The 22,994-nt window shown below is 34.4% G+C and overlaps 1 protein-coding gene across 1 annotated transcript in view; it reads left to right on the forward strand.

Annotated features, from left to right (window-relative positions):
* Sulf1 (Extracellular sulfatase Sulf1) overlaps positions 1-22,994 on the forward strand; it is an 81,422-nt gene that overhangs the window by 47,933 nt on the left and 10,495 nt on the right. Inside the window, exons 3-5 of the mRNA XM_018537944.1 lie at positions 5,212-5,530; positions 6,889-7,128; positions 16,238-16,559. Of these exons, the coding sequence (XP_018393446.1) occupies positions 5,281-5,530; positions 6,889-7,128; positions 16,238-16,559 (812 nt within the window). The 5' untranslated portion in view covers positions 5,212-5,280. The remainder of the gene's footprint in view (positions 1-5,211; positions 5,531-6,888; positions 7,129-16,237; positions 16,560-22,994) is intronic.

A 22,994-nucleotide genomic window follows, 5' to 3' on the forward strand; every position in this document is an offset into this window, starting at 1 on the left:
TCATGCTTTAAATGTGAAAAAAAGGAGATATAAAGTAAATGAGCATAAGATATAAAAGATTAATGGTGTTACAATGTATCCCAGCGATATGTTACTTCTAACCCCAAACCGATGTTGTCAAAATTTATATGAATATGTTTGGAACTACTAAAAATATTAAAAAAAACACATGCACATAACTTGAGAAATTGTATTTTAGGTATAATAAAATGAAAATACAGTAAAAAGCAATACATTTGAAAGTTTCAAGCAAAAAAGTATAACAATGTAAATTTACACTTACGTGGCTTGTTTGAACACAATACACATAACCTCTTTTACATGCAGCACACGCGCGATTGGTGGTATGAAGCAAACGCAGTCCTCGATACTGAGTATTTTTGTTCTTCACATGATCATTATATCTCTTATCATTTAAAAGATATATGCATTGTTACAACTTACCTCCGTTACAACTGGCCCCAGTCTCCCCTACATTAATAACGAATTTTTATTGCCGTCGGAACGAATATACATAACAAATGAAGAATAAATGATTTTTCGGATGCAAATGCGTAAAATATAAAATATTTACAGAAAGAAGATTACATTCAAAATTATGCATAATGCGAATCAAAGGAACAATAGAATGTAAGCAGATTGAAAGAAGTAAAAGGATATGAACAAGACAGTAAATATTATAGATCAAAAATAATGTTCAATCTTAACGAATTTTAATCATCAAGTGGTGACACTGTATATTAAGAGAAATAACAAACGCAATTGAAGCGGCATAAGAAAAATATATACATACCGTTGTACTGATATAATCTTAAAAGAACAATTAATATGTATTATCAATTATATAAGAACGATACTCATTTTAAGTCACATCCTATATATAAGTAGGTAGAAGAAGCGACTTATCTCGCAACTGGATGGATAGTTCGTGTTATCTGGATTATCATTATCCTTACGCCTCTCTGCGCAATCGACGTGAAATACAACGTGCAAGGTGGATATGTACAAGATGAAATCTTACGTGCACGATAGCGCCGATTGAGGATGGATCTACCATGTGGTATTCACGCAAGTACTGTGTACCTTACTTGGATACGTATACACTGCGTGTACTTTACGAATGCCGGATCTGCCTGTATCAAAGGCGTTCTCCGTGCTTGTATTTATTCGCAGACTCGATCGTATTTTAAGTACGGATAGGATGAAGCTCTTATCAAGTGAGCACTAAGGGTACGTGTTAGTGAATACTCAACATACAGCAGTAACATATAATAAATACATTTTTTAGAAGAGAATATATATAAAAAGGATTCTCTACAATGTAGATAAGCTTTTTTAAATTTACTTGTTTCAATTTAATAGATGAAATAGAATCGACACGATTAAATGACAAAAATTAAAGTCGTTTCTTTACTCAAATAAAATTATTTGTTAATTTAAGTATAATATAAAAATGCTCTTGTCTTATATAAGTAGGCAAATCGTGATTTTGAAAGCGATATAAGAGAGAAAGTTTGATTTTTAAATATTATGAATTCTAATAAGCTATAAACATGAAGACTGTATGTATTATCGACATATTATAGACATTGTGTGTATATAACTTGTAGTACGTTTATTTCTTAGCGAAATTTTAAGAATCAATGTTTAGAATAAATGATTGATATTATCTTAAACGCATTGCTATCAAATCACGTTTATCTAGAAATTCACAAATTTATACTGCAGTTATTTATATTTTATTTTTATCAATGCATTTCTAGCAACACCTTTAACATTTGAGCACAAATTGTGAGCGCGAACTCGCGAAGGCGTTTTGAATATTGATCAATATATACAACATCCATTATAATCCACCTACATTTATCGTTCGTTCGAGCACGTTATTTTAATCTTATCGTTCTTCCTGGTGAAATGACGTAACAAACCATTTTGGGAGATTGTATCGCAAATATGAGAGCCGAATTAATTACAAATGTTAGGATTATCACGTGGGTAACCATTAAGGTGTTGAAACTGGATTCTGCTGCAGGTTAAGAGAGCGGTACATTAATCTGCACGTGATATATGCGCGTGCTAGTTTATACACGGGGTAGATATACAATATTATAGTGTCTTCTGACGCAATATGAATACGATCATTTCGATCGTCATTTGTTCGAAGAACTCCCTGGACTGCAGCTATTAATCGGTAACGTTATCTAAAACGTGATTTTAACGAGGGTGTTTTAGTGTTTGAAAAACTCTAACAAAAATTTTAGTTTGGATTGTAAATTTCAGAAAAGAATATAAACTGTTGTAAAGATAAATTTTGTTATAGTAAACTTCATAAACTTTTGTTATGGTAAATCTCATAAAAGAATAAATTTTTGTTAAAGGAACCTACGTCCTCGAACGCATTTTTAAGGAGCTACACGTCCAGTCGCGCGTGACGTCTGACAATAGGTGCAAGTTCACGTCCTTTGACTTTGTTTCGTAAAAAGACCAAAAAAAAGACAAAAACGGACTAGTATTGTTAGACGTCACGTGCAATGCTGCCACGCGATCGATTACGTACCTTACAGTCGGTATAAAGACACGTAACTTTTTAAAAATGTATTCTAGAGGATACAGGTTTCTTAACAAAAGTTGATTCTCTCTCTCTCTCTCTCTTTTGAGATTTATAATATTATCTTCCGAAGTATGTCCCATTGGTCCTAAAACATCCTGTATAGTTAGAATACGCTATAATAAAAAAAATATTTTTGAAATTTGGAAAAAATGTAGAAATATGATATCAAAAATATAATGATGATAAAAAAATTTGTTTAACCTATACATATAAAAAAATAAGCATGCATGCTTTGAAAGTAACATTCGGTTTTTGAAAAATTGCAAATTTAGATGCTAAGAGAAATGTATGTTACAAGAAATAAAATTTATTGCAATAAAGCGTATGGAAGGTACAATAAGGATGACGCCCAAGGCGCTACGATTTCCGCAAACAATATTCTTCCTCAGTGTATCCTTTCGAATCGTGGGAACACTGCCCAGCATCGTGCGTTTACCTGCCGTGCAACTATCCGCGTTCATATTTGACTGTCTGCGAAAACACGCTCTTGCATTCTTCCATCCGTTCAACCCGATCGGACTCACATTTGAGTTTCGCACCAATCGATTTTCTTCTAGTTTCCAGATGTCTTAAAATATCACCTATCATGTTGCTCGAAGCGCTCACCTTACATTCTTTTATTCGTCTCACGTGCAATCGATAAACGAGATTAGAGGGGCCGTGGATAATGAAAGATAATGAAAAAAATTATAAGCTTCATCGCAGTTTATGAAATCTTTTCATTGATATTCTAGTCGCGAAAAATCACTTAAAATTTCATTCACAAAGTTACTTTTTTGATTATGATAAAAATGACGATGATCATATATAATATAATAGATAATTAATATATCAAATAAGTATAATAATGCATATAATAAATCAGATTGTTAAGTAATTTTTTAATTATTTATTGAAATTTATTGAATAAAACACAAATATATTATTGTCAACGTCGTGTGTAATTTGCAAGTAATTAGAAGTATCACTATAATTTTTAATTGTAAAAATTAAACGAAAATTAAATGAAATAAAATGTGAAGTTTATAAAAGTATAGCATTTATAAGAGACATACTTAAACAGTCGTATAATTAATAATTCTATATTAATCTGGTAATACATAAGATTATTAAATATTTAAAAAAAATTAGAACAAGCTTTCAGATCTTGGAAATTTACGACGTGCTTTACGATCTATCTTAATAATATATATATGGCTAAGTCAATAATGGAAAGTTAATTTAGGTTTGCGCAATTTATCGTTCCTCTTGTATAGTTCTTCATAAGATCTTCACAACATGCATCACACGATGAAGTCTGCCATAAACACGGACCATGCGATTATGGTCTTGTTCCTCGCTTTTACGGTCCGGCAAGGTCACGTGATTTTTTTTTTGCACCTTTCATCTCTCATCTTTCATATCTGAGTAACAAGACGTGTTTAGTCGTTACTTCGGATGATCACGTTCGCTCTCGGTAAAGCCGAGCAATGATGGGCACAGCATACCCGGCATGTGCGATAATCGTATCGAATTGTTACTAATGCGACCCGTTAATTGTTCCGCACGATCCGTGCAATGATCACGATGTTGAATACGTTTGCCGTGTTTATTGGAGATAATTATCATATTACGCACCTAAACTGCTCGTGGATATTAACGCATTACGTAATGCGTTTTGGTCGTGCAAGAATTTCATTCGTGGCCATATCGCGTCGCACCTTATGCACAAACACAATCGAACGATCGGAATGCCTGATTCGATGAATATTTATCGCACGGTATATGCATATACTGCGCCGTACACTCGCTGTGTAAATACCTAATTAAAAGTTGAAACACAATAATACTTTTATCGTTAGAAGGATATTTGAGATTTGATTATTATTGAAACAATTTCGAGTTAAGTGCAATTTTGTAATAATAATTTTGTATCAATTTGCATTTACTATGTAGATATATACAAAAATTACTATTGATTCGTAGATGTTATTCGATAACCAAAAATTTAAATATTTATTTATATTATATTATAGTGCTTATTCATTAAAATTATGTAGTTATAAATGTCAAACACATAAAATACATAATAGTTACAAAGATATTTATAAATATAAGCGATAACATCCTTACTTACGAAATACAAAGTTTTGTAATGATAATTTATCTACAAACTTATCAACAGACATTTAGGAAATAATATTTTTAAGAGATCAAAGTTATCGCGTAGATTTGTCTTAAGTGTATACCTACAATTATTTTTATTGTAGATAATATCAGTTGTTTCTTTAATACTGCGGTAATAAAAATGATTCGACTCTGGTATGGAATCATATTTCACGTAAACATTCTCTCGAATTAGTTCCATCAATCAGTACAATATATGAAGTAATAGAAATTGCGATTGGGGAACGATTTCGATTTCCTTCTTTCGCGCAATTACCTCGTCGTCTTTTTCAATTTCTTTCCTTTTTTTTTCGAGCGGAGATGTACGTTCTAGATATATGAGGCGGGAAAGATTTTTTAAGACCTTCTTTTTCTCTTTCTACCGCGCCGCGATCCAATTACCGTCGAGCTCACGCGCCCATTAACGTGATGCGTGCTCCGTTTTCCTGTTCCAGTCACAACCATGGTATGACACTTGATTGAGGTAGCCAGTCCATAAACGACCACCAACCGCTGCCGCCGCCATGAGCAAGCTATTTCAATTTCTGGCCCTCCTCCTGTTGAGTGTCAATGCCAGACGGACCGACGGAGACAGACCTGCGGATGACGCGTACGCCGGCCAGCAACGTCGCGGCTCCCTCCACAAGTCGAATTACAACAGCAATAATAATTACAATCATCAGTCGAACTCGCCCTATCTTCCGCATCAGCAGTCTAGGGAGCGGAAGCCCAACATCGTGCTGATTCTGACGGATGATCAAGACGTTGAACTAGGTCTGTAATGACAAACAGGGAGTCTCTCGGAAGCCGATCTGATCAATCCCGCCTGCTATAAATTTCTTAATTTTAGTAGCAGAGCACATGATTAGTTTGTTACCTCATCAACTTTCTCTACCTTTTATTTCGTGGAGTCGATCAATTTGACTTCTAGAGAGGCTCATTTATCGCTGGTATAAATGCCTACGTAGAACACAGACTTCACTTTGTTTATTGCGTGCAGCAGCTCACTGGCGCCTTATCTCGTCATCGCGATATTAGTCTCAGTCCTTACGAAGGCCCGCTCCAAGATATCGCGACACGTACCCGAAGAGAAACGCGTGCAATATGCAATCTTATCTGTAACGTTACGTGGAACTTTACGTGTATTTATTTCACTAATTCGTCTGCGTTAATATCAAACTAGATTGCAGGTACTTTCAAATAACACTCGAAATCTTCATTTACAGATACTTTGAATCGATTTCTTCCTAGAGAACACGAAATTTTAATTAGAGTTTGTTTTAACTGTTTGTCATTGTTTTTTTTTATTTTTAACGTGCTAAATTAAAATATTTTTACATTTTGGTCCAATTTGCGTTTAATGAAAGGTACATGTATTTATATTTTTCAATTTGTTTTTTTTTTTTCGATAATAATTAAAGCGTGCCATGGCAAGACTTGTAAGTACCAAAATTATTAAAATGCATTTGATTATATGAATTATGGAAATGCGTTTTATTGTTTGAATTATGGAAATGCATTTTATTGCGAATGGGTTGAATGAATATTGCACTCTATCGATCTCTCGTACATGTACTATTATAATATTTAGCGGGGGGTATACTATTACAAGCGAAGAATGATAATGGATTAGTGCAACTTAAAACATAAATCTGTTGCATAATTGGCATTTTTTTTTAGACTTACGTTTTAAAATATTAACGACTTTAGCACGATTTTTAAAAAATTAGAATTACTTAATTAAAAATGTTTACAAAGACTCATATTTTTACTCATATTTTTAGTTAATAATATCTTTGTCGTTTTTGTAGAATTTTTATATTTTCAAAAATATAAGTCTTTTCTTTTTGACAAAAAAATGGTACTTACCGTTTTACTGTGGCACGTCTCATTTGGTATTTTTATTATGAAAAGCTAGCCATTTCAAATATGAATTATTCGATTTATAAGTGAAGACCGCATATTTATTCTGTGAATCAATAGTACATTCGTATTCAGCACAATAAACAGCATATTTAAACCGACACGATTAAACGATTGCGGGACAATGGACGTGTTTTGGCATACATATCATAGACGGATCGAGTATATGTTTGACTGTATCCAAAATGGTTGTATCGCGTCTATTGCAGGTTCGCTGAACTTTATGCCACGGACTCTGAAGCGAATAAGGAACGAGGGCGCCGAGCTGAGACACGCGTACGTGACCACTCCCATGTGCTGTCCAAGCAGGAGCTCTTTGCTCACCGGTCGTTACGTTCACAATCATGAGGTCTTCACGAACAACGACAACTGCAGCAGTCCCCAGTGGCAACGAGATCACGAACCACACTCCTTCGCCGCTTACTTGAGCAACGCGGGATATCGGACAGGTAAGAGGGTCTCCATCATTCCATCCTGTAAGTCCGGTGGATGATTACAGTCTCCGCTTCGTGATCTCGCACTTTGCAGCGAAGAATCGCACGCATGCAAAACATTTAAACGAGTATTATTGGAGTATTAAAAACAGGAAACATCTTCTATTACGTGAAACTGTTTTGATACGTTTTTCGAACTTTTTCAATGTTAGATGAAATTATATAATCTTTCTAACAATTAGATATTACTGTTTAATTCAGAACTGCTAATTTAGCGCAATAAAATGGAAACTGAAATGCATTATAAAAATTTAAGTAATGTTCTTTGTCATCATATTCTAAATTACTTGAAAAATTTTACGAGGAAGAGGAAATAAAAAATAGCTTTTTGATAGAGCTATTTATCGTTCAATGTGTTTATTACTAGCACGATATGAAGAGAACAGGCGCGTTATTATTCGTTGTATTGTAATGCACATAACTCGACCTTTGGCCGTACAAACGCAATCAGGATAATTGAGGCACGTTCAATTGAGAAGTGAGATTTCTATTTACCTCCCTATGCCAGCACAATGCGCTCTATGCGTAACTGGAGTCAAATACGGTCAACGATAAATCCTCGTTACGTAGGTCAGCGCGAGCCATTTAGGCTGGGATTTTCAATTAGAGTAGGTCGAAACCTTGCTTTTCTTTTTTCCCCTCTTTTTCCTTCATCTATCTTCACCTCGCGTATAAATTAATATCGCCGTTGTAATGATTTCCATGATACTTATTTGCGTGTAATTAAACGGAAAGACGTTTCCTATTTACATACGGATGCTGCGCCCGCGGGCGACATATTCCCGCAATTAAAATCTCGATTAAACCGCTCTTCTCCCATTCCCCCCGACGTTTCCATGCTCGACATGCCGGCGTCCCGCGATTTTCATTCCGCGCAATAGATCGTGCCGAATAGAACGAACACGGCAATGCATTCCCGCGAAATTCCCGAGGCACGATCCTGCCAAGCCGGGTTTCGTCCCGCGCGATTATTCGGCAAGTGTTGCAGACTCCCTCTCTCCCGCAGCCTCCTATTCCATGGTCTGATGAGTCTTGCCTCTCTCGAGAGCCAAAAATGGTCGTAACGCGCACAGAAAACACGAAATTTTGCTGAAATATCTAAAAATTTAACTAAATACAGATAAATAATTTTGATAAGCTATTATTAAAATGATTATGTATTAGAATCAAGTTAATTGTTTGAATGTCAAAATTTTTTGTAGAATTATTTGTCATACTTGACTTTTCTACTCTCTAAATTCTTTAGAATGGAGTCTCACCCTAAAGAGTAAAAATTGAGTTAGTTTTGATCGATAGTTCAATTTTCAATCCTTAGGAGTGAGATTTCACTTCTCAGAGTTATAATTTACTCTAAAAGTTTTAGGCAGTACATAATTATTTTAGTTCAACGAAGCTATTTGCAAATCTGTGTATCTAGCTAAATTTTTAGATACTTCAGTAAATTTATTTCTTTTGCGCATATAACATTTACGCCTCGACGCAATCAACCGATTCACTCAGAGTCCGAATATTTGATTGAGACTCGAACTTCTACGAACCGTCCGCGATTTCAGCATTAATCGAACCGAAAATTCACGATTCCTTTGACGTATAGTACGTGAAACCCGAGTTTCTGAATATCGAGTACATTCGTTCTTTTTGAGTATATTTCGATACATGCCATACACCTATGTATATTAATTTTATCTAAACTACTTGTTATTTAATAATTCAGATATCGCTGATAATTAATACTAATTACTAATTAGCGATTAATTAGAGCCAATTAATAATTCTTTGCTTGCGAAACGTAAGGAACTTATGACTTTATTTCAGATTATAATTCATGATAAAAGGCGTGACTTACATTTAGAGAAAACAGTCGTACCAATAACTATAAATTTATAGTTAAATAGTATCTCAATTATGTATAACGAAGTTCTAATAAGAATAATAAATAGATTGTGGAGATGCATTTTTCATTTACTTTTGTCAGAGACGTTCGAATTCAATGCTGTACGTCTTTTATTGAATATGCTGAGTGGTTTTCTTGGAAAAACATTGAACTCGATTACGTCCCTCTGGTAACAATGCTGCGTACTACTCGTGGGTGAGCGACGTAAGTGAAAAAGTTTTAAATGTACTTTTTAAAATTATCCTAATAACGATTAATTAGTTATATATTATGATATATAGTATACTTTATTTTTAAAAACTGTTTGACTAAATTAGGAAAATATATAATTATCATTATATAATATATTTATATATATATCTTGTTTGTATAAGATTTAAATATCTATTTAATGTAATTGAGTTGCTATTTCATTATTAATTAAAAGTATACAAATATTATTGCCGTAATTTATATTTTTACTGTCGTGAGTAGTAAATTAATAGAGCTATTACTCTGCTAAAACTAGCTGGAGATATTATGATTGCCAATGTTGTTAAATTTATAGTTATAACTATTTTGTTTTCTCTCAATGTGTGATCGATCATATTCGCGGCGATAAGGAGTTACGTGACAGCGTTACAGATTGCAGGTAAAATCTGCTACGTTCGTGATCGCAACTTAGCTCAACATGATACGCAATGACATTAATGTGCTGTAATATAACGGATAGATGCATCAGTTGCGATGCTACATACCTCGTCGCGTTTATCGAGAGACGCATAAACGTAATAGAATATGTCTGCCACGGTGAATGTCGTGGGCTTTACCACATTATATTGCGTTACGATCGTCGATTTCTCTTATCAATGAAAGACATCGTAAATCGCGTTAGCGTATTCGTATATAACATCAAGAATTCTTGATGGACCGTGAAACATTGCATCCGCCTGTCATAAGCTTGTATGAGATAAATACTGCATTTTTTGCGGAAAGTCTGGATACATCAGAATTCTAATTGCACGTCTATGTGCATGGTAATGATTTGTATCTCCAGAGATCCGATACATATTTTTAAAGTCTGATTTTTTAAATGTTTGTTAATTTTAATTGCGATTTAACTGGTTTTCGATCCGTTTTTGGATTCTGTCCAGAAAGAACGTAAGAAAATCAATCTTAATGTTAAAGATAATTGACATTGCTAGACTGAGCCTGGTGAAAGGAATGCAAGACGGCGGTATATATATTCTGGGGTGCAAAGGGAGGCAAAAATCTTCTCGCGATCTCTGGGACCAATCGGTGCGGCCGCTCGCCGTTGTCGGACCTTGCACGTTCGGGCAAGAGAGCGGAATCTCTTCTGCTTCTTCTTGTTCGTCCGTATCATCCTTTCCGTCGCGTTCGTTTGCGACCATATTCGCGTAGGCAGGACGTTGCTCCCTGAAAGTGCAGCCAGCCAGCCGACCAGCCAGCCAGACTCCTGTCTCGTCGATCGAACCACTCGCCTACATCCGGCACGATTGCTACGATTGGCGATCTTCCAAAATTCGTGTACACATCGTATTCTTCTACTTCCGGTGCAATGTCTGCATCGTCGAAATAAAACCCGGATTAGTCAAGATAAAATCCGTTTAGATTGCGGCCGAAGGTGAAAGCGTGGTTAATTGCCATGATATGTTACTCCGTTTTACGATTTTCTCGAGAATGATCGTTGATGACATAAGTTTCTCGCTTGACAAACTCACATCTTGCCTCTATCATATTATATTTATATTTCGATTCGATGACTCGAAACTCCCGATACTACAATCTTGCATGACTTGATTGAATCGGATCTTTTTTTGTTTAATCTCGCACTTTCGTTTATAGATACTTGCATAATAATATCATGCAGAATAAATGTTGGTTTTTGTCGAAACTATATTAATGTGCAAGAATTAAACAAATTATATATTTAATTGGATTACAATCCAGACAGAAAGTGACAAATTTTTATAATATATAAACTGGAAGTTGAATTAGAAATTAATAATTTTGTAGCAATATATTATGCACGTATTTAACTTTATTTAAAGAGTAGAAATTGTAGTTTAGAGTCATATTATGATTACAAATGAAAAGTTATATATTAAAAACAGAACAATAATTATATTAATTTAAATTCTCTTAAAAGTCAAACTGATTAACTCGAGGTTATTACTCGAGGAATTAACTAATTCTTGTAAATCTTACGATTTTAATAGCAGAACATATGATTAGTTTACGTTAATTAATTTTCTCTCGTTGTTTTTTATCAAGTTCATTTTATACAGTACATCTCACTTTGAGAGAGGATTATATAAAAGTTTTATTTTTGTCTAAGAAGCGATGACGTATCGCATATTCAATTCTGTCGTAAATGACTCGTGTTTCGTAACGTCAGTTACAATCGCGAGCATTTCAACGTGAGATATCGACTGAAAACAGAGGCAAGATATGGGCTGAAAAGAGAGACAAGATAAAGTGAAAAGTCTTTAGGATGCAAGCGAGGTTTGCATGAATAATGAAGCAAATTAGGACCCATTATCTGACCTATCGTAATAAATGCATAATGACAGCGGCGGAGATGACGCCGATGATGACGTACGACGATCGTAAGGAGAACGTTTCTGTATCCGTTAGCGTTGAAGAAAGCCCCGCCGACACGTGACGCGGTATTGTTTCAAGTGGCTGTAGGAAGTTTGATTACCATAATACGTACTTGTACTTGTTAGTACGTGCGGCAAATATCTCTGCTATTTCACAACTGATAGATGAACGTCTTGATTTCCGGTGTGTCTCTTTACACATGTCAAATGAAAGCTCATATTATAATGATATGAAATGCAATATCTGGACGGAGGAAAAAAGAAATATTTTTAATAAAAATATATAACAGCGAAATCAGGATTCCGCGTAAAAGCCGGAGAAATGTTCATAATTCATAATGATAACTTGAGTAGTATACTGAATTAATTTTTTTTGCAAATTGGATCAATAAAAACTTACTGATATGATCAAGTTTTCTATCAACTTTTATTTCTATTTTTGTAATCTATAAATTGATATTATTTGAATATATAAAATATATATATATACAATTTTTTAATTACAACTGAAATTTCTAGAAACGATATAATCTGTCAAAATGTAATTATATACCATAAATATAAGTATGTACTATTATTGATTATAGAATTAATGTGTAAAACAGTGTATTAATATTTACATGACACTCAATGACATCCAAACTAACTATGTTTGTCCTCTTCCCACAAAAGTAATTGATTTCTCGTCATTTGAATTTAACGAATTTGACTTAAGAACTCAATACACTGCGGTCATTCGAATACATGTATTTAATGTACACTCATATACATACCTTTTTATTAGTGGTAGCGTAATAAACACCTTAAGAAAAGTGGAAGCAAAGTACAATTGATTTTTTTAAGAATAATGAGAGAAATAACTCAATACAAGTAAAATGCTTTTATGAGCCTTTGCGGTTGTTAGTACGCAAATTACATATTCATAAGGCAATAATTGTTGCGAATTATATTTTATCGCTTTATGAATATGTAATTTACATATGCAGCATATGTATTTACAACTGCAGCGAGAGTCGTATAGGCATTTTATTTATATTGGATTTATTTTTGGAGCTACAAAATTATTAACGTAAATTATTTATATTAAAAAAATAATTACTATGTGTATATAGTTATGTTATAATATAGTTTAATATATAAAATAACAAAAACTAATAAAGTTTTATTTATATACAAAATAATATATATATTATTAATAGGACATTGTTCTTACTTTGAGTAAATATTGCGAAGAAGTCTTCGATATTCACAAATTCTCGCAAGTGCTGAGATATATCTCTTTATATAGAATCTCGATTTAATTATACAGGCGTCTAAGGTAGGCTTCCATTACAATGCCTTACTGATGAGTCCAGTAGTGGAAGCCGATACGAAACGCCAAAAATAACGTAATATTCTTCGCAATATATTAGAATAAAATGAAATGTTTTAACGAATTTGTTTGCTCGTAAACCCTTTCTCTCTTTATTATTAGTTTGAAAAATTTAACGAGCCTTCTCACTACATGTATGTTTTATAAAATTATATATTTTAAACATTCAAAAGTGTCCTCAGATTTTGTAAAAATTGAAAAAGTCACTCACTTTTTCAATTTTTATAAAAAAAAGATCGAGATTTTTGTGAAATAATATTTCCATTTTTTGGCACAATATTGCGGGACAAACATTTTTCTTTTACCTTTTATCATCTCGTTAGCCTCTTTTATGGGAAACATAGGTTCACAGTCTCGTAGAATCGGCATCATGTTACCGAAAGCAGTTTTGCCAAGGGTACTGTGAATTATACTAGAAACCCAACGGTATACTGCCACTATAAAAACAAATTAATAAATTAATTAATATTAAAAAAAAAACAAATTAATATTCAACATTTTCTTGACTCCTGTTCTACGGAGATGTCAAAATTTCAGTGAAGTGTAGGACATTTGAAGTAATTCCGAGGCATATTACTTTATGATTTAAACTTTACATGAATCTCACTTAACTGTTATTAAAATTCCCGATCTGCTTACTACAACCTTTCCCCTTTCAATCGATTTCTTTTACCATTCTATGTAGATAGGATTTACGATATTTTCTTTAGTACACAAAGCAAGAATGTGAAATATACAAAGCTATGAATAACGATCCGCGCGATTCGCGCACGAAGTAAAATCTCGATTCATCATGCGAGTCTTTTTACGGAAGTAACGTTGTTCGTTGAACAGCTCGTTAGGCTGCGGCGGTGGTGGTGCAGGAGCATGCGATGTACCCTTAAATCTCGGCACGGGAACGTTTCAGCGCTCGGTCGTAACGAACGGGGTCGACATGCGAACGAATAAACGATCATGTCGGGCCAAAGCACGCCGCGCGTGTTTCCTTAGAATCCCGAAAAGCAGGTTAATGCTCTCACAGCACGAAACAACTTCCTAAAATAATCGCAGACTTCCTCCGTATTACCGCCGATATTCCGGCACATCGCAATGTTCTAAGTTCATTCGCGCTGTTTAACATAGGTGATCTTGAACGGTATTGTATGAAAATTTATTATTCTGATGAGGGTTAATTTTTGAAAGTGCAAGAACGATTGTACTTTACTCAGTTGAATTTTATCGATATTTGAACGAGCGTTAATCTTTATATATAATAATTAAACCTAAAAATTAAACTTTTATTAAAGTATAATCTACATATTTATAAGATTAAATAAAAACTAAAAGAAGACATTATTTATTTATTTTTGTTCATTAACTTCTTTTAACTTTTTACACATTTTTTAATTTATTTGTGGCATTTCATCCATCCCTATTTTCACGACGAATGGCGCACGGTGTCATCGATGTCGTCGATGTTCAGCCAGATATCTTTGTAAATTTATTCTGACTAACTTTATATTCTTCTATATAAAGAGGGAGAGAATATCTGCTATATCGAATGCTTGCACTGTTTTGCTTAATTTTTTTTTATTTCAAATAAAATTTGATTTACGACTGGCGCCAGAATATTACATTCTATGTTCTTGTTTATTGTCCATAAAGAAATTCTATTTCTTTTTTTACCATCCAAATGCATTCGAGATTGTCGTTAAATTTTAATTTGCACGTCGCGATTTTTTATTATGGAGCTATCTTATATCGTGCTTCTGTCTTCTTCGAAGCAACAGGTGCGATGCGTAATAACTACTAGCTACAATTCTAATAATATTATTGCAGTATATTTTAGATGCATAACTTTTTTGATAGAATTATAAGTACACGAAGGTATCCGAACAGAAAAGCGTTTACCCATATGTGTCCATAGATACTGGGTGGTCAAGAAAAAAGAGGAAAGAATTTGTTAATGAGTTCGGCGGCCCTAACATTCTTTTTGCCTAATGGGAATTTATGTTTATTTCATTTTACTGTGCAAGAAGCAAAGTCTTACCTTTCAAAAATTGGATTGCCAGTTCGCATATATTTATATTTCTCTTTTCAATTGTAATAATATATAAATTTTTAAATACGAGAAATTATGTCTAACTTTGTGTAAAGTGTGAAAGCGATATGGCTTGTTTTATTAAATAAATAAAACGAACTATTATTTGATATTGGTACGTCATACATATATCAAAGATTTACATGCTATGTATAGAGTACTGAAAAGATCATTTCCAATTTTTAATGTTCCATTAAAATCGTCGATTCACGTGCTATTGATTATAGATCTTCATACAAGAGAAAACTGAATTAATGATTCGCGCTAAATAAATATTCGCAGCCATGATCTATTCCGCAGATTTACCGATCATTATCTACATTGCCCGCGATCTTTATTGAGACGTCACTGATTAGTGATAAATGAAAGTAAATGTGATTGATCGCGCGCATGGTGGTCTCATGTTAGCAAAAAACCGTTTTGTGCTCGCACGTGTGTCCGAATTCGCTATCTTGTAACAGTTATAAATAAGCATTGATATTTATATTGCACAGGGCAAGATATACGAAAGTGGAACTAAAGGAGGACCGAAAAGAACTTCACCCGTGGTGCCTTTGAATTAATTATTTGATGCCGTATGAATAATTCAGGTTTCGGCAAACGGGATGAATCTTGAAGGGAAGAACCTTCACGAGAAGCACAAGTCGGAAAATGGAATTGCCTTTTGATTTATCACAGTACAGCCGAGCGAAATGTGTACTTTTTCAATTTTTCCGTAAGAAATTCATGTAGCCTCGGATTCTTTGATCTTTTTCCTTCAATATTTGCTATGCTGATAAATAGTGTCTGATAAAAAAAAAAATGATGAGCTAATGTGTTCTTCATTCCAAAAAAAATAAATAAACTTTTTAATTAACGAAGATACATACATTTGGTTGATACTGTATTATGACTAGCGTTTTGATTGAAAAAATTGTTATATCGTTCATTTTTATGTAAAATACTTTTATTCAGTATAATAAATACATAACAAAATGATACGATGGCACCAAAAAGCTAAAACCATAATAATTTAAAAGACGTAGAGATACCAAGAGAAACGAGGAATTGAAAATTTAATTGTTTACCAGAGAGCTGCGACTTAATTCACAAATACTGTTTTGTTTTCGTTTCAGGATACTTTGGCAAGTATTTGAACAAGTACAACGGCTCGTATATACCGCCAGGATGGCGCGAATGGGGCGGTCTTATAATGAACTCCCGCTACTACAACTACAGCGTCAACATGAACGGCAAGAAGATAAAGCACGGCTTCGACTACAGTCGGGACTATTATCCGGATCTGATAGCCAACGACAGCGTGGCTTTCCTTAGGCAGAGCAAACACAATTTCGCCCGGAAGCCGGTAATGTTAGTCGCCAGCTTTCCGGCGCCGCACGGTCCGGAGGACTCGGCGCCGCAATTCTCGCATCTCTTCTTCAACGTCACCACTCATCAGTAAGTACAACAGACTTTCTGACTACCTATTCCGATTTTTTACAAGCGCGACTCTACCCCTGGCACGCGGTACCGGAGACTTTTTTGCAAACCGGTTCTCTTCCTCGATGCTGTTCGCTCGCCGATCAGCGATAAATTCGTGAGACAGCGCATGTGTACACATGTCCAATCGTGAACGGAATGTCGTTTTCCGATCGAGAGAATTGTAAATAAACGTATTATACCGTGGCATCTGCTTCACGAAGGTAATAAATGCACTTTTATTTGAGAGAGATTTCGTCATTCTGCTCCTTTGATATGAAATTTAATTGAAGCGAAGTTTTGCTATTCGATTGGATTCGATAATATTCGCAGTTTACAGTATAAATATAGTAGAAATAAAAATTACGTCGTTGTATACAATAAGAATTCATTAATTCTTTGTTTTCTAATTTCAAATATATTTGCGTTTACACGATCGATCGGATCTCGAAAAAGAAATGAAAAACATATGTTTGTTTTAAAAAGACAAATCATAATTTATGACACGATGATGACGATCCATTCAATTTTGATATTAGAGCAAAATTAAAAAATTAAATTTGTCTGTTCGATCAATTTTAATAAATTTATATTATGAAATATGAATTAGCTTTTGAAGTAAGGAGCTTTATTGTAAATCGCGATATTAATCGTGCATTGTGTGCGTGCTTTGCCCTCCTATTATAGCATAATCTCTTCACGAGAAACACACTACACGATCCTTTCTGCTTCATTGTTTTACGTCTATTATTCGTTCTGATTATGCAGTCTTCTCGCTGAGAATCGCTCGTCCCGAGAAGATTTACATCTCTCTTTATCCGATTGCACTTCGCAATTTCTCTTTATTCGATTGCACTTTATCCGATGACTTCATCGTTCCATCTTAGAAATAGGATTCAAGTAAACTACACAGAAACAACGATTTTACTGAAATATCTGAAAATTTAGGTAGAGCTGAAAATAATTGTGCTAGACGATCAAAACAATTATGTAGAATATTCAAGCATGATGAATAATACTGCAAAAAGTTTTGACATCCTAGTAAATCTAGTAATCAGAGCTTGAGCGTTCGACATAATTATTTTGATACCCAAGGAAATTTATTTTCAGATTTATTTTCGATACTTCAACAAAACTGTTCTTTTCGTGTACGACGATCAAGTCAAGCATGTCTCTATGCTATTCGACCTGATGGAAATAATCTTCGGGAACTTGATGGTCTCAGCAAAAAAATGACAAGAGTCAGTTCCCACGGAGAACAAGCCAAGGGGCAGTTCTGTATGCGGTTGGCATCCTCGACATTATTCCGGGTCGCTTGTCGTCGATATCGTGTGCTTGACTCGTTCGATGGTTCGAGGCGACGCTGTCATGACGACCGCAACTTCATCGAATCCAATCGCGCGCGCGCGTCTATTATTTTTCGCTGTTGCAAACCGCTCTTCCGTCTGATAACGTATGACGGGGAACGCGCGACCCGACAATAAGTATTGTCGCCGTGCGGAAAATACGAGAATGCGGGGACGACCTTCCCCGGCTCGACGCGACGTCGACGAGCCAGACCCCATCGCGCTTTTCACTCCTTCCGAACAATGCGGCGCGCGTTCCATCCATGTCGGAGAGGCCGGTAAATTCGCGCGGTTTATCTCCGCCCGCGCGAAAATCCACGTCCGGAATACGAGGGGGTGCTGGGACGGAAGACGCGAGCGATATCGAGCGTCAGCGCGTGTATATGCGGTCCTAGACCGGATAGACATCGCTTCGAATGATGGAGTGCCCTAGACCACCATGAGCGTGCTCTTACGAACCGCGTCGCGCGAGAGAGGTATTATTACGCACACCTGTGTCTGCGGCAAGAGAAAAAAAAAACGACACAGCGTGTCGGTGTTCGGAACAAAAGTGGAACGATAGCGGATATACGAGCTGTCCCTCGATGAGGCTTTATTTGTCGTTGTCTAGACGCGATGAAACATTGATCACGCACCAAGAGTAGATCGAAAAATTACACTTCCGATGACAATTCAGATTCTGCTAACGATTCTCTAAACACTCTGCAAAACGATGTAAGGAATTGAAAATGATAACCTTCGATCTTTTTGGATTCAATCTCATTAGAATGCGTTGTACTGTCAAAGTGTGAAAGAGAAGTAGGTATGCAGGGTTTTTACAGCGAGTGATGAATATAATTTAGATCACATGTATGTTTCAAAGTTTCATGAACGTATTCTTGAATAAAAAGGAAGAACAAATGTTTCTATGTATGAACACTAAATTGTAAATGTCATTGAATAATTATTATCGAAATTATATGAATATAAATAGATTTTAAATCGTGATTGAGATTATCGGACTTGAATTCGCTAGACTTTTATTTGAAGGGTGATACGAAAACCATTGTCTATGAAACCTCACATGGGAAAAACGATTTTGTCAGAAAGACAAGATTCAAAATTTTGTTGTGAATACAGATCTATAAATAATTATGTCAGAAACTAAAGGAATGATAAATAACGCTGCAAAAATTATAATATTTTAGTAGTTAGTTTCAGCAAAATTCTTTTTAGTCCGAAAACTATTTTCAGACCTGTGTCTAGCAAGATTTTAGATATTTCGGCAAAATTGTTTTTTCCCAAGAGAATCTATAAGAATGTGTGCAGAATGCTTGCTAGATGATCAATGAAAATTTTGATGTTTACGAACGAATGTGCCAATCATGTGTATATTGTACTCAGGTATGTATGGAAAATGGTGGAGAACATTTTGAATATCTCTTGTAAAAAAAAGATACTCACCTGAAGCTTATATAAAGTCATTATTTGGTACTACTGTATTTTATGTCCATTATTTTACGAACAAAGCATTTATGACTTAATGCTCATATTTGTTCTTCTCTTTTATTGAATATGTCATGAAATTTTAAAACATACTCATCTACAGACTGATTCTTGTTGTAAACCTTCACGTGCTGCTGCTGTATGTAAATTTTCAGCACCGAATTTCGTGTAATATGAATGTTGAGAAAATAGTGACGTTATAAACGCATTCGTCTTCTGCCAGCACGAATAAAAGGAGCTTTTGGGTCGCGTGAATGTACATTTGGTGACGGCGTGCGATTCATTACTGAATTTCTAAAACATAGAACAGGAAAAACAACGTGAAATTTTATCTCGTTTTGCAATAAACAAACAAGCTTCACTCTGGATGATTTATTACGCTTGTCACTCCATCGCTCGTCATCGCGAAGACGTGGAGAACGCGAGAAGTTTACTTAAGAATTCGTTAACCATGAGTGTGTAGAGCGCTAATTACTTCTAAAGTGGAACATGAGCGGGAAACTTTTGATCTAATACCTGCAGGGACATAAATTATTAATGTCATTACAGCAAAAATTACGATGTACAACTTAAAGAAAAGGAAGCATAAAATTTTTTTATTTGCGTACTTTTGAAAAATTTTCAGGAAAGTTTAAACTTTAAAATTCTTTTTATTCCAAAGCGCTTCATTTCCGAATTCAATATATTTTCTCTTGCGATCTCACAACATGTGTCTGTAAAACTTTATTGTCTGACTCCGATTCTCGATTGTGAAAATTTCCGGCGGGATTGAGAGCGATTGTTCGACGAGTGTCGTTCTGAAAATTCTATTTCCCGAAAGTGACTCGTAATACTGAAAACCACCAAATCGAAATTTAGGATTTATTTGTTTGGCAAATAAAAAATTGTTCGAGATGAGACGGGAAATTACGTTTGGTTATAAGTACGTATTGAATGCACAATGGAAAATACCAGCGAAAGAGTGATCGCGCATGCTTTCGCGAAAATGCTTAACACATCTCGATGTTACAGATTATATTTAATTACCGCGCGACATTACGGCCATTTACACGATGATCGCAGAGAATGTCGACCGGCATTTTAATACCAAGGTTTTCATTCTGCGCTCGTATATCATGGTGTTCCTGTGTCGTGCCACTCAAAAGCTAATCGACAGAAATTAATGTGTCGAGCGGTATGCATGGCAACGTGCTTTCAGAGCGGCTTTTATCGGTACACCTTTAAGCAATCGCCAGCAGTTGGATGCTAATCTAATTCCCTCTTGATCTATAAAGGTGTTAAGTGCCTCGTAAAAGTGCCTCGAGTAATTATTATAAATCAATAACGGGTTTTAATAGTAATATTTTGGCAGAGTACTGTCTATGTTATCTGATTGCAAAGTTTCTGAACTCGCGCTAACAGAATTCTTTTTTTTTTTCTTTACGGAAAAAAGTTTCGAGCGTCCATTGCATGTATAAAACATTTATAATAGTTCCCTAATTTCGTTCTCTAATTTTGTATCAATTTTATGAAATGTCGGTAGTTGAAGCAATTGCAATTAATTGCGACTGCGAATAATCGCGTTTGTGATCAAAAATAGAAATGGCGACTTACAAGATCCGTTTACAAAATTGCGTAAATAGCATGTTAAAAGATTACGTTAATTTACAACCGTGGAGTTTAGTTTGACCCCTACGCAACTTCTTGAGCGTTAACTCGCGATGGATCTTCGAGACGTTGGATAAAGATAGTTCGATTATTTATGCATATGATTATTATGCATACGCGTGTGCGTAAATACGCCTTGCGTGGGTTAATATCTCCGTTTCGTGCAACAGAGAAACCTTGTTTTGCAACATTGTGTGTCTTTTTATGCTTCAACACTTTTATGATTATCCGTTATCAAGCAAAATATTTAAATTAAATTTTGTGAATTCAGAAAAATGAGCAACTTTTGCTAATATAATTCCACTAATAGAATTTTTTTTGAAAATTTTGTTTTGTTTCAAAAATATATTTTTTTAATATATACATATAAAGAATAACGTTTTTCGATTTTTGCAAATTCTGTGAAGCATCTAATATTTTTATAATAATGTATTATATATATATATATATACATACACACAATATATGATACATATAATATATATCGAATTAAGGACATGCTTCTTTCCGGTAACATCTGCATTTATCTAAAATCAGCTTAAGCTAAAATGGTTTCTTTTGTTTAGACCATCACACACAAAATGATATAAACTGTATATTATACAAGCATAAGGTCGCCGAACTAATGAGCCTCTTATGTAAATCAATATAGCGTCTTTTTGTGCTGCATATTGATTGGTGAATTTATGTTATGTTTATGCAGTTTATGTTATTTTGTGTGATAGACTTCTGGCAGAAGTTACATAATTTAATACTAAGTAGATATACAATCAATTTGATCATTGCAGAATATTTGTGCTTTATTTCTATTCAATTTGTCCATGTCATTATGCTTCTCTAGGCAAAAGAAGGAAGTGCTGCGCGGAGATGAACGGGACATAAGAGAGAGTACAAGTGATGACACTCGTCTGGGTGTAAATATAATTCGCGGTGTCTCGCGGGCGAGTTAAGTGGTCATGGGGTGAGACGGTGAGCGCAGAATAGGCTGCAATTAAGGAGTCAAGTCGAGATGAAACGAGCGGCCCGTACGCGTTACACTGTGGAGATGCGACAACAGCATTCTTTGAGGCATTCTCTATTCGAAATTAACGCGATTATCTTTTTGATTGTGAATTTCCGATTCGCAGGAAATTAGTACTACAGTTTTATCTAGATGCAATAAATTATGATAAATTTATATATTTTAGGAAATTTTCACTTGACAGCAAGATCTATTAATTGTATTTACAATCATTATTCTGACTCGATCGTGTTGCGCATCTCGTATTAAATCTCGATAAAGCATTTACAGTGGCAAGCGAATTTTTGATTGATTTATTCTGTTCATATAAATACATACTTAATTTCTGTTACCCTTTTTATACCTTCTCATTTCTTCTCAATATGCACGCTCCAATATGTGTGCAACTTCGGATGTTAAGGCATTTATGTCCCCGTGCGTACACTGTTATACACACTAAATATTGAAATTTCACAAACATTAATTTATACAATCTGCTTTATATCAAATTTGTTATGTATCTTATAAAATTTAATTAAATTACAATATAATTATGATTTTACGATTTGTTAGTATAATCTAAATGTTGTTGCATAAAAATATGTTATGCACGAACATATTTGCATGAACTTTGTAATGAAAGTCGTTTCTTCTTTAAAGTCAAAATTCTATAGTTTCAGTATGTTAGTAGATACAATAAATTCTTAATTTTATTAGATATATTGTTTTAAATTAAATATTTCTATTATAAATAAAATTTGGCATTGTTTTATTTTTTATGTTACTATATTTACATAAATCATAGATTGATATATGTAAAATCTTGTTCCTTTTTCAAGAATACATTTAAAAAAATGTGGTATATTACTTTTATATTTTAGTAGCTGTTTATGTTTTTTTAATTCGAAACATACGCGTAATCGAGAATCTGTTTTC

Source organism: Cyphomyrmex costatus, unplaced genomic scaffold (assembly GCF_001594065.2).
Source record: "Cyphomyrmex costatus isolate MS0001 unplaced genomic scaffold, Ccosl1.0 scaffold189, whole genome shotgun sequence".
NCBI lineage: Eukaryota > Metazoa > Arthropoda > Insecta > Hymenoptera > Formicidae > Cyphomyrmex > Cyphomyrmex costatus.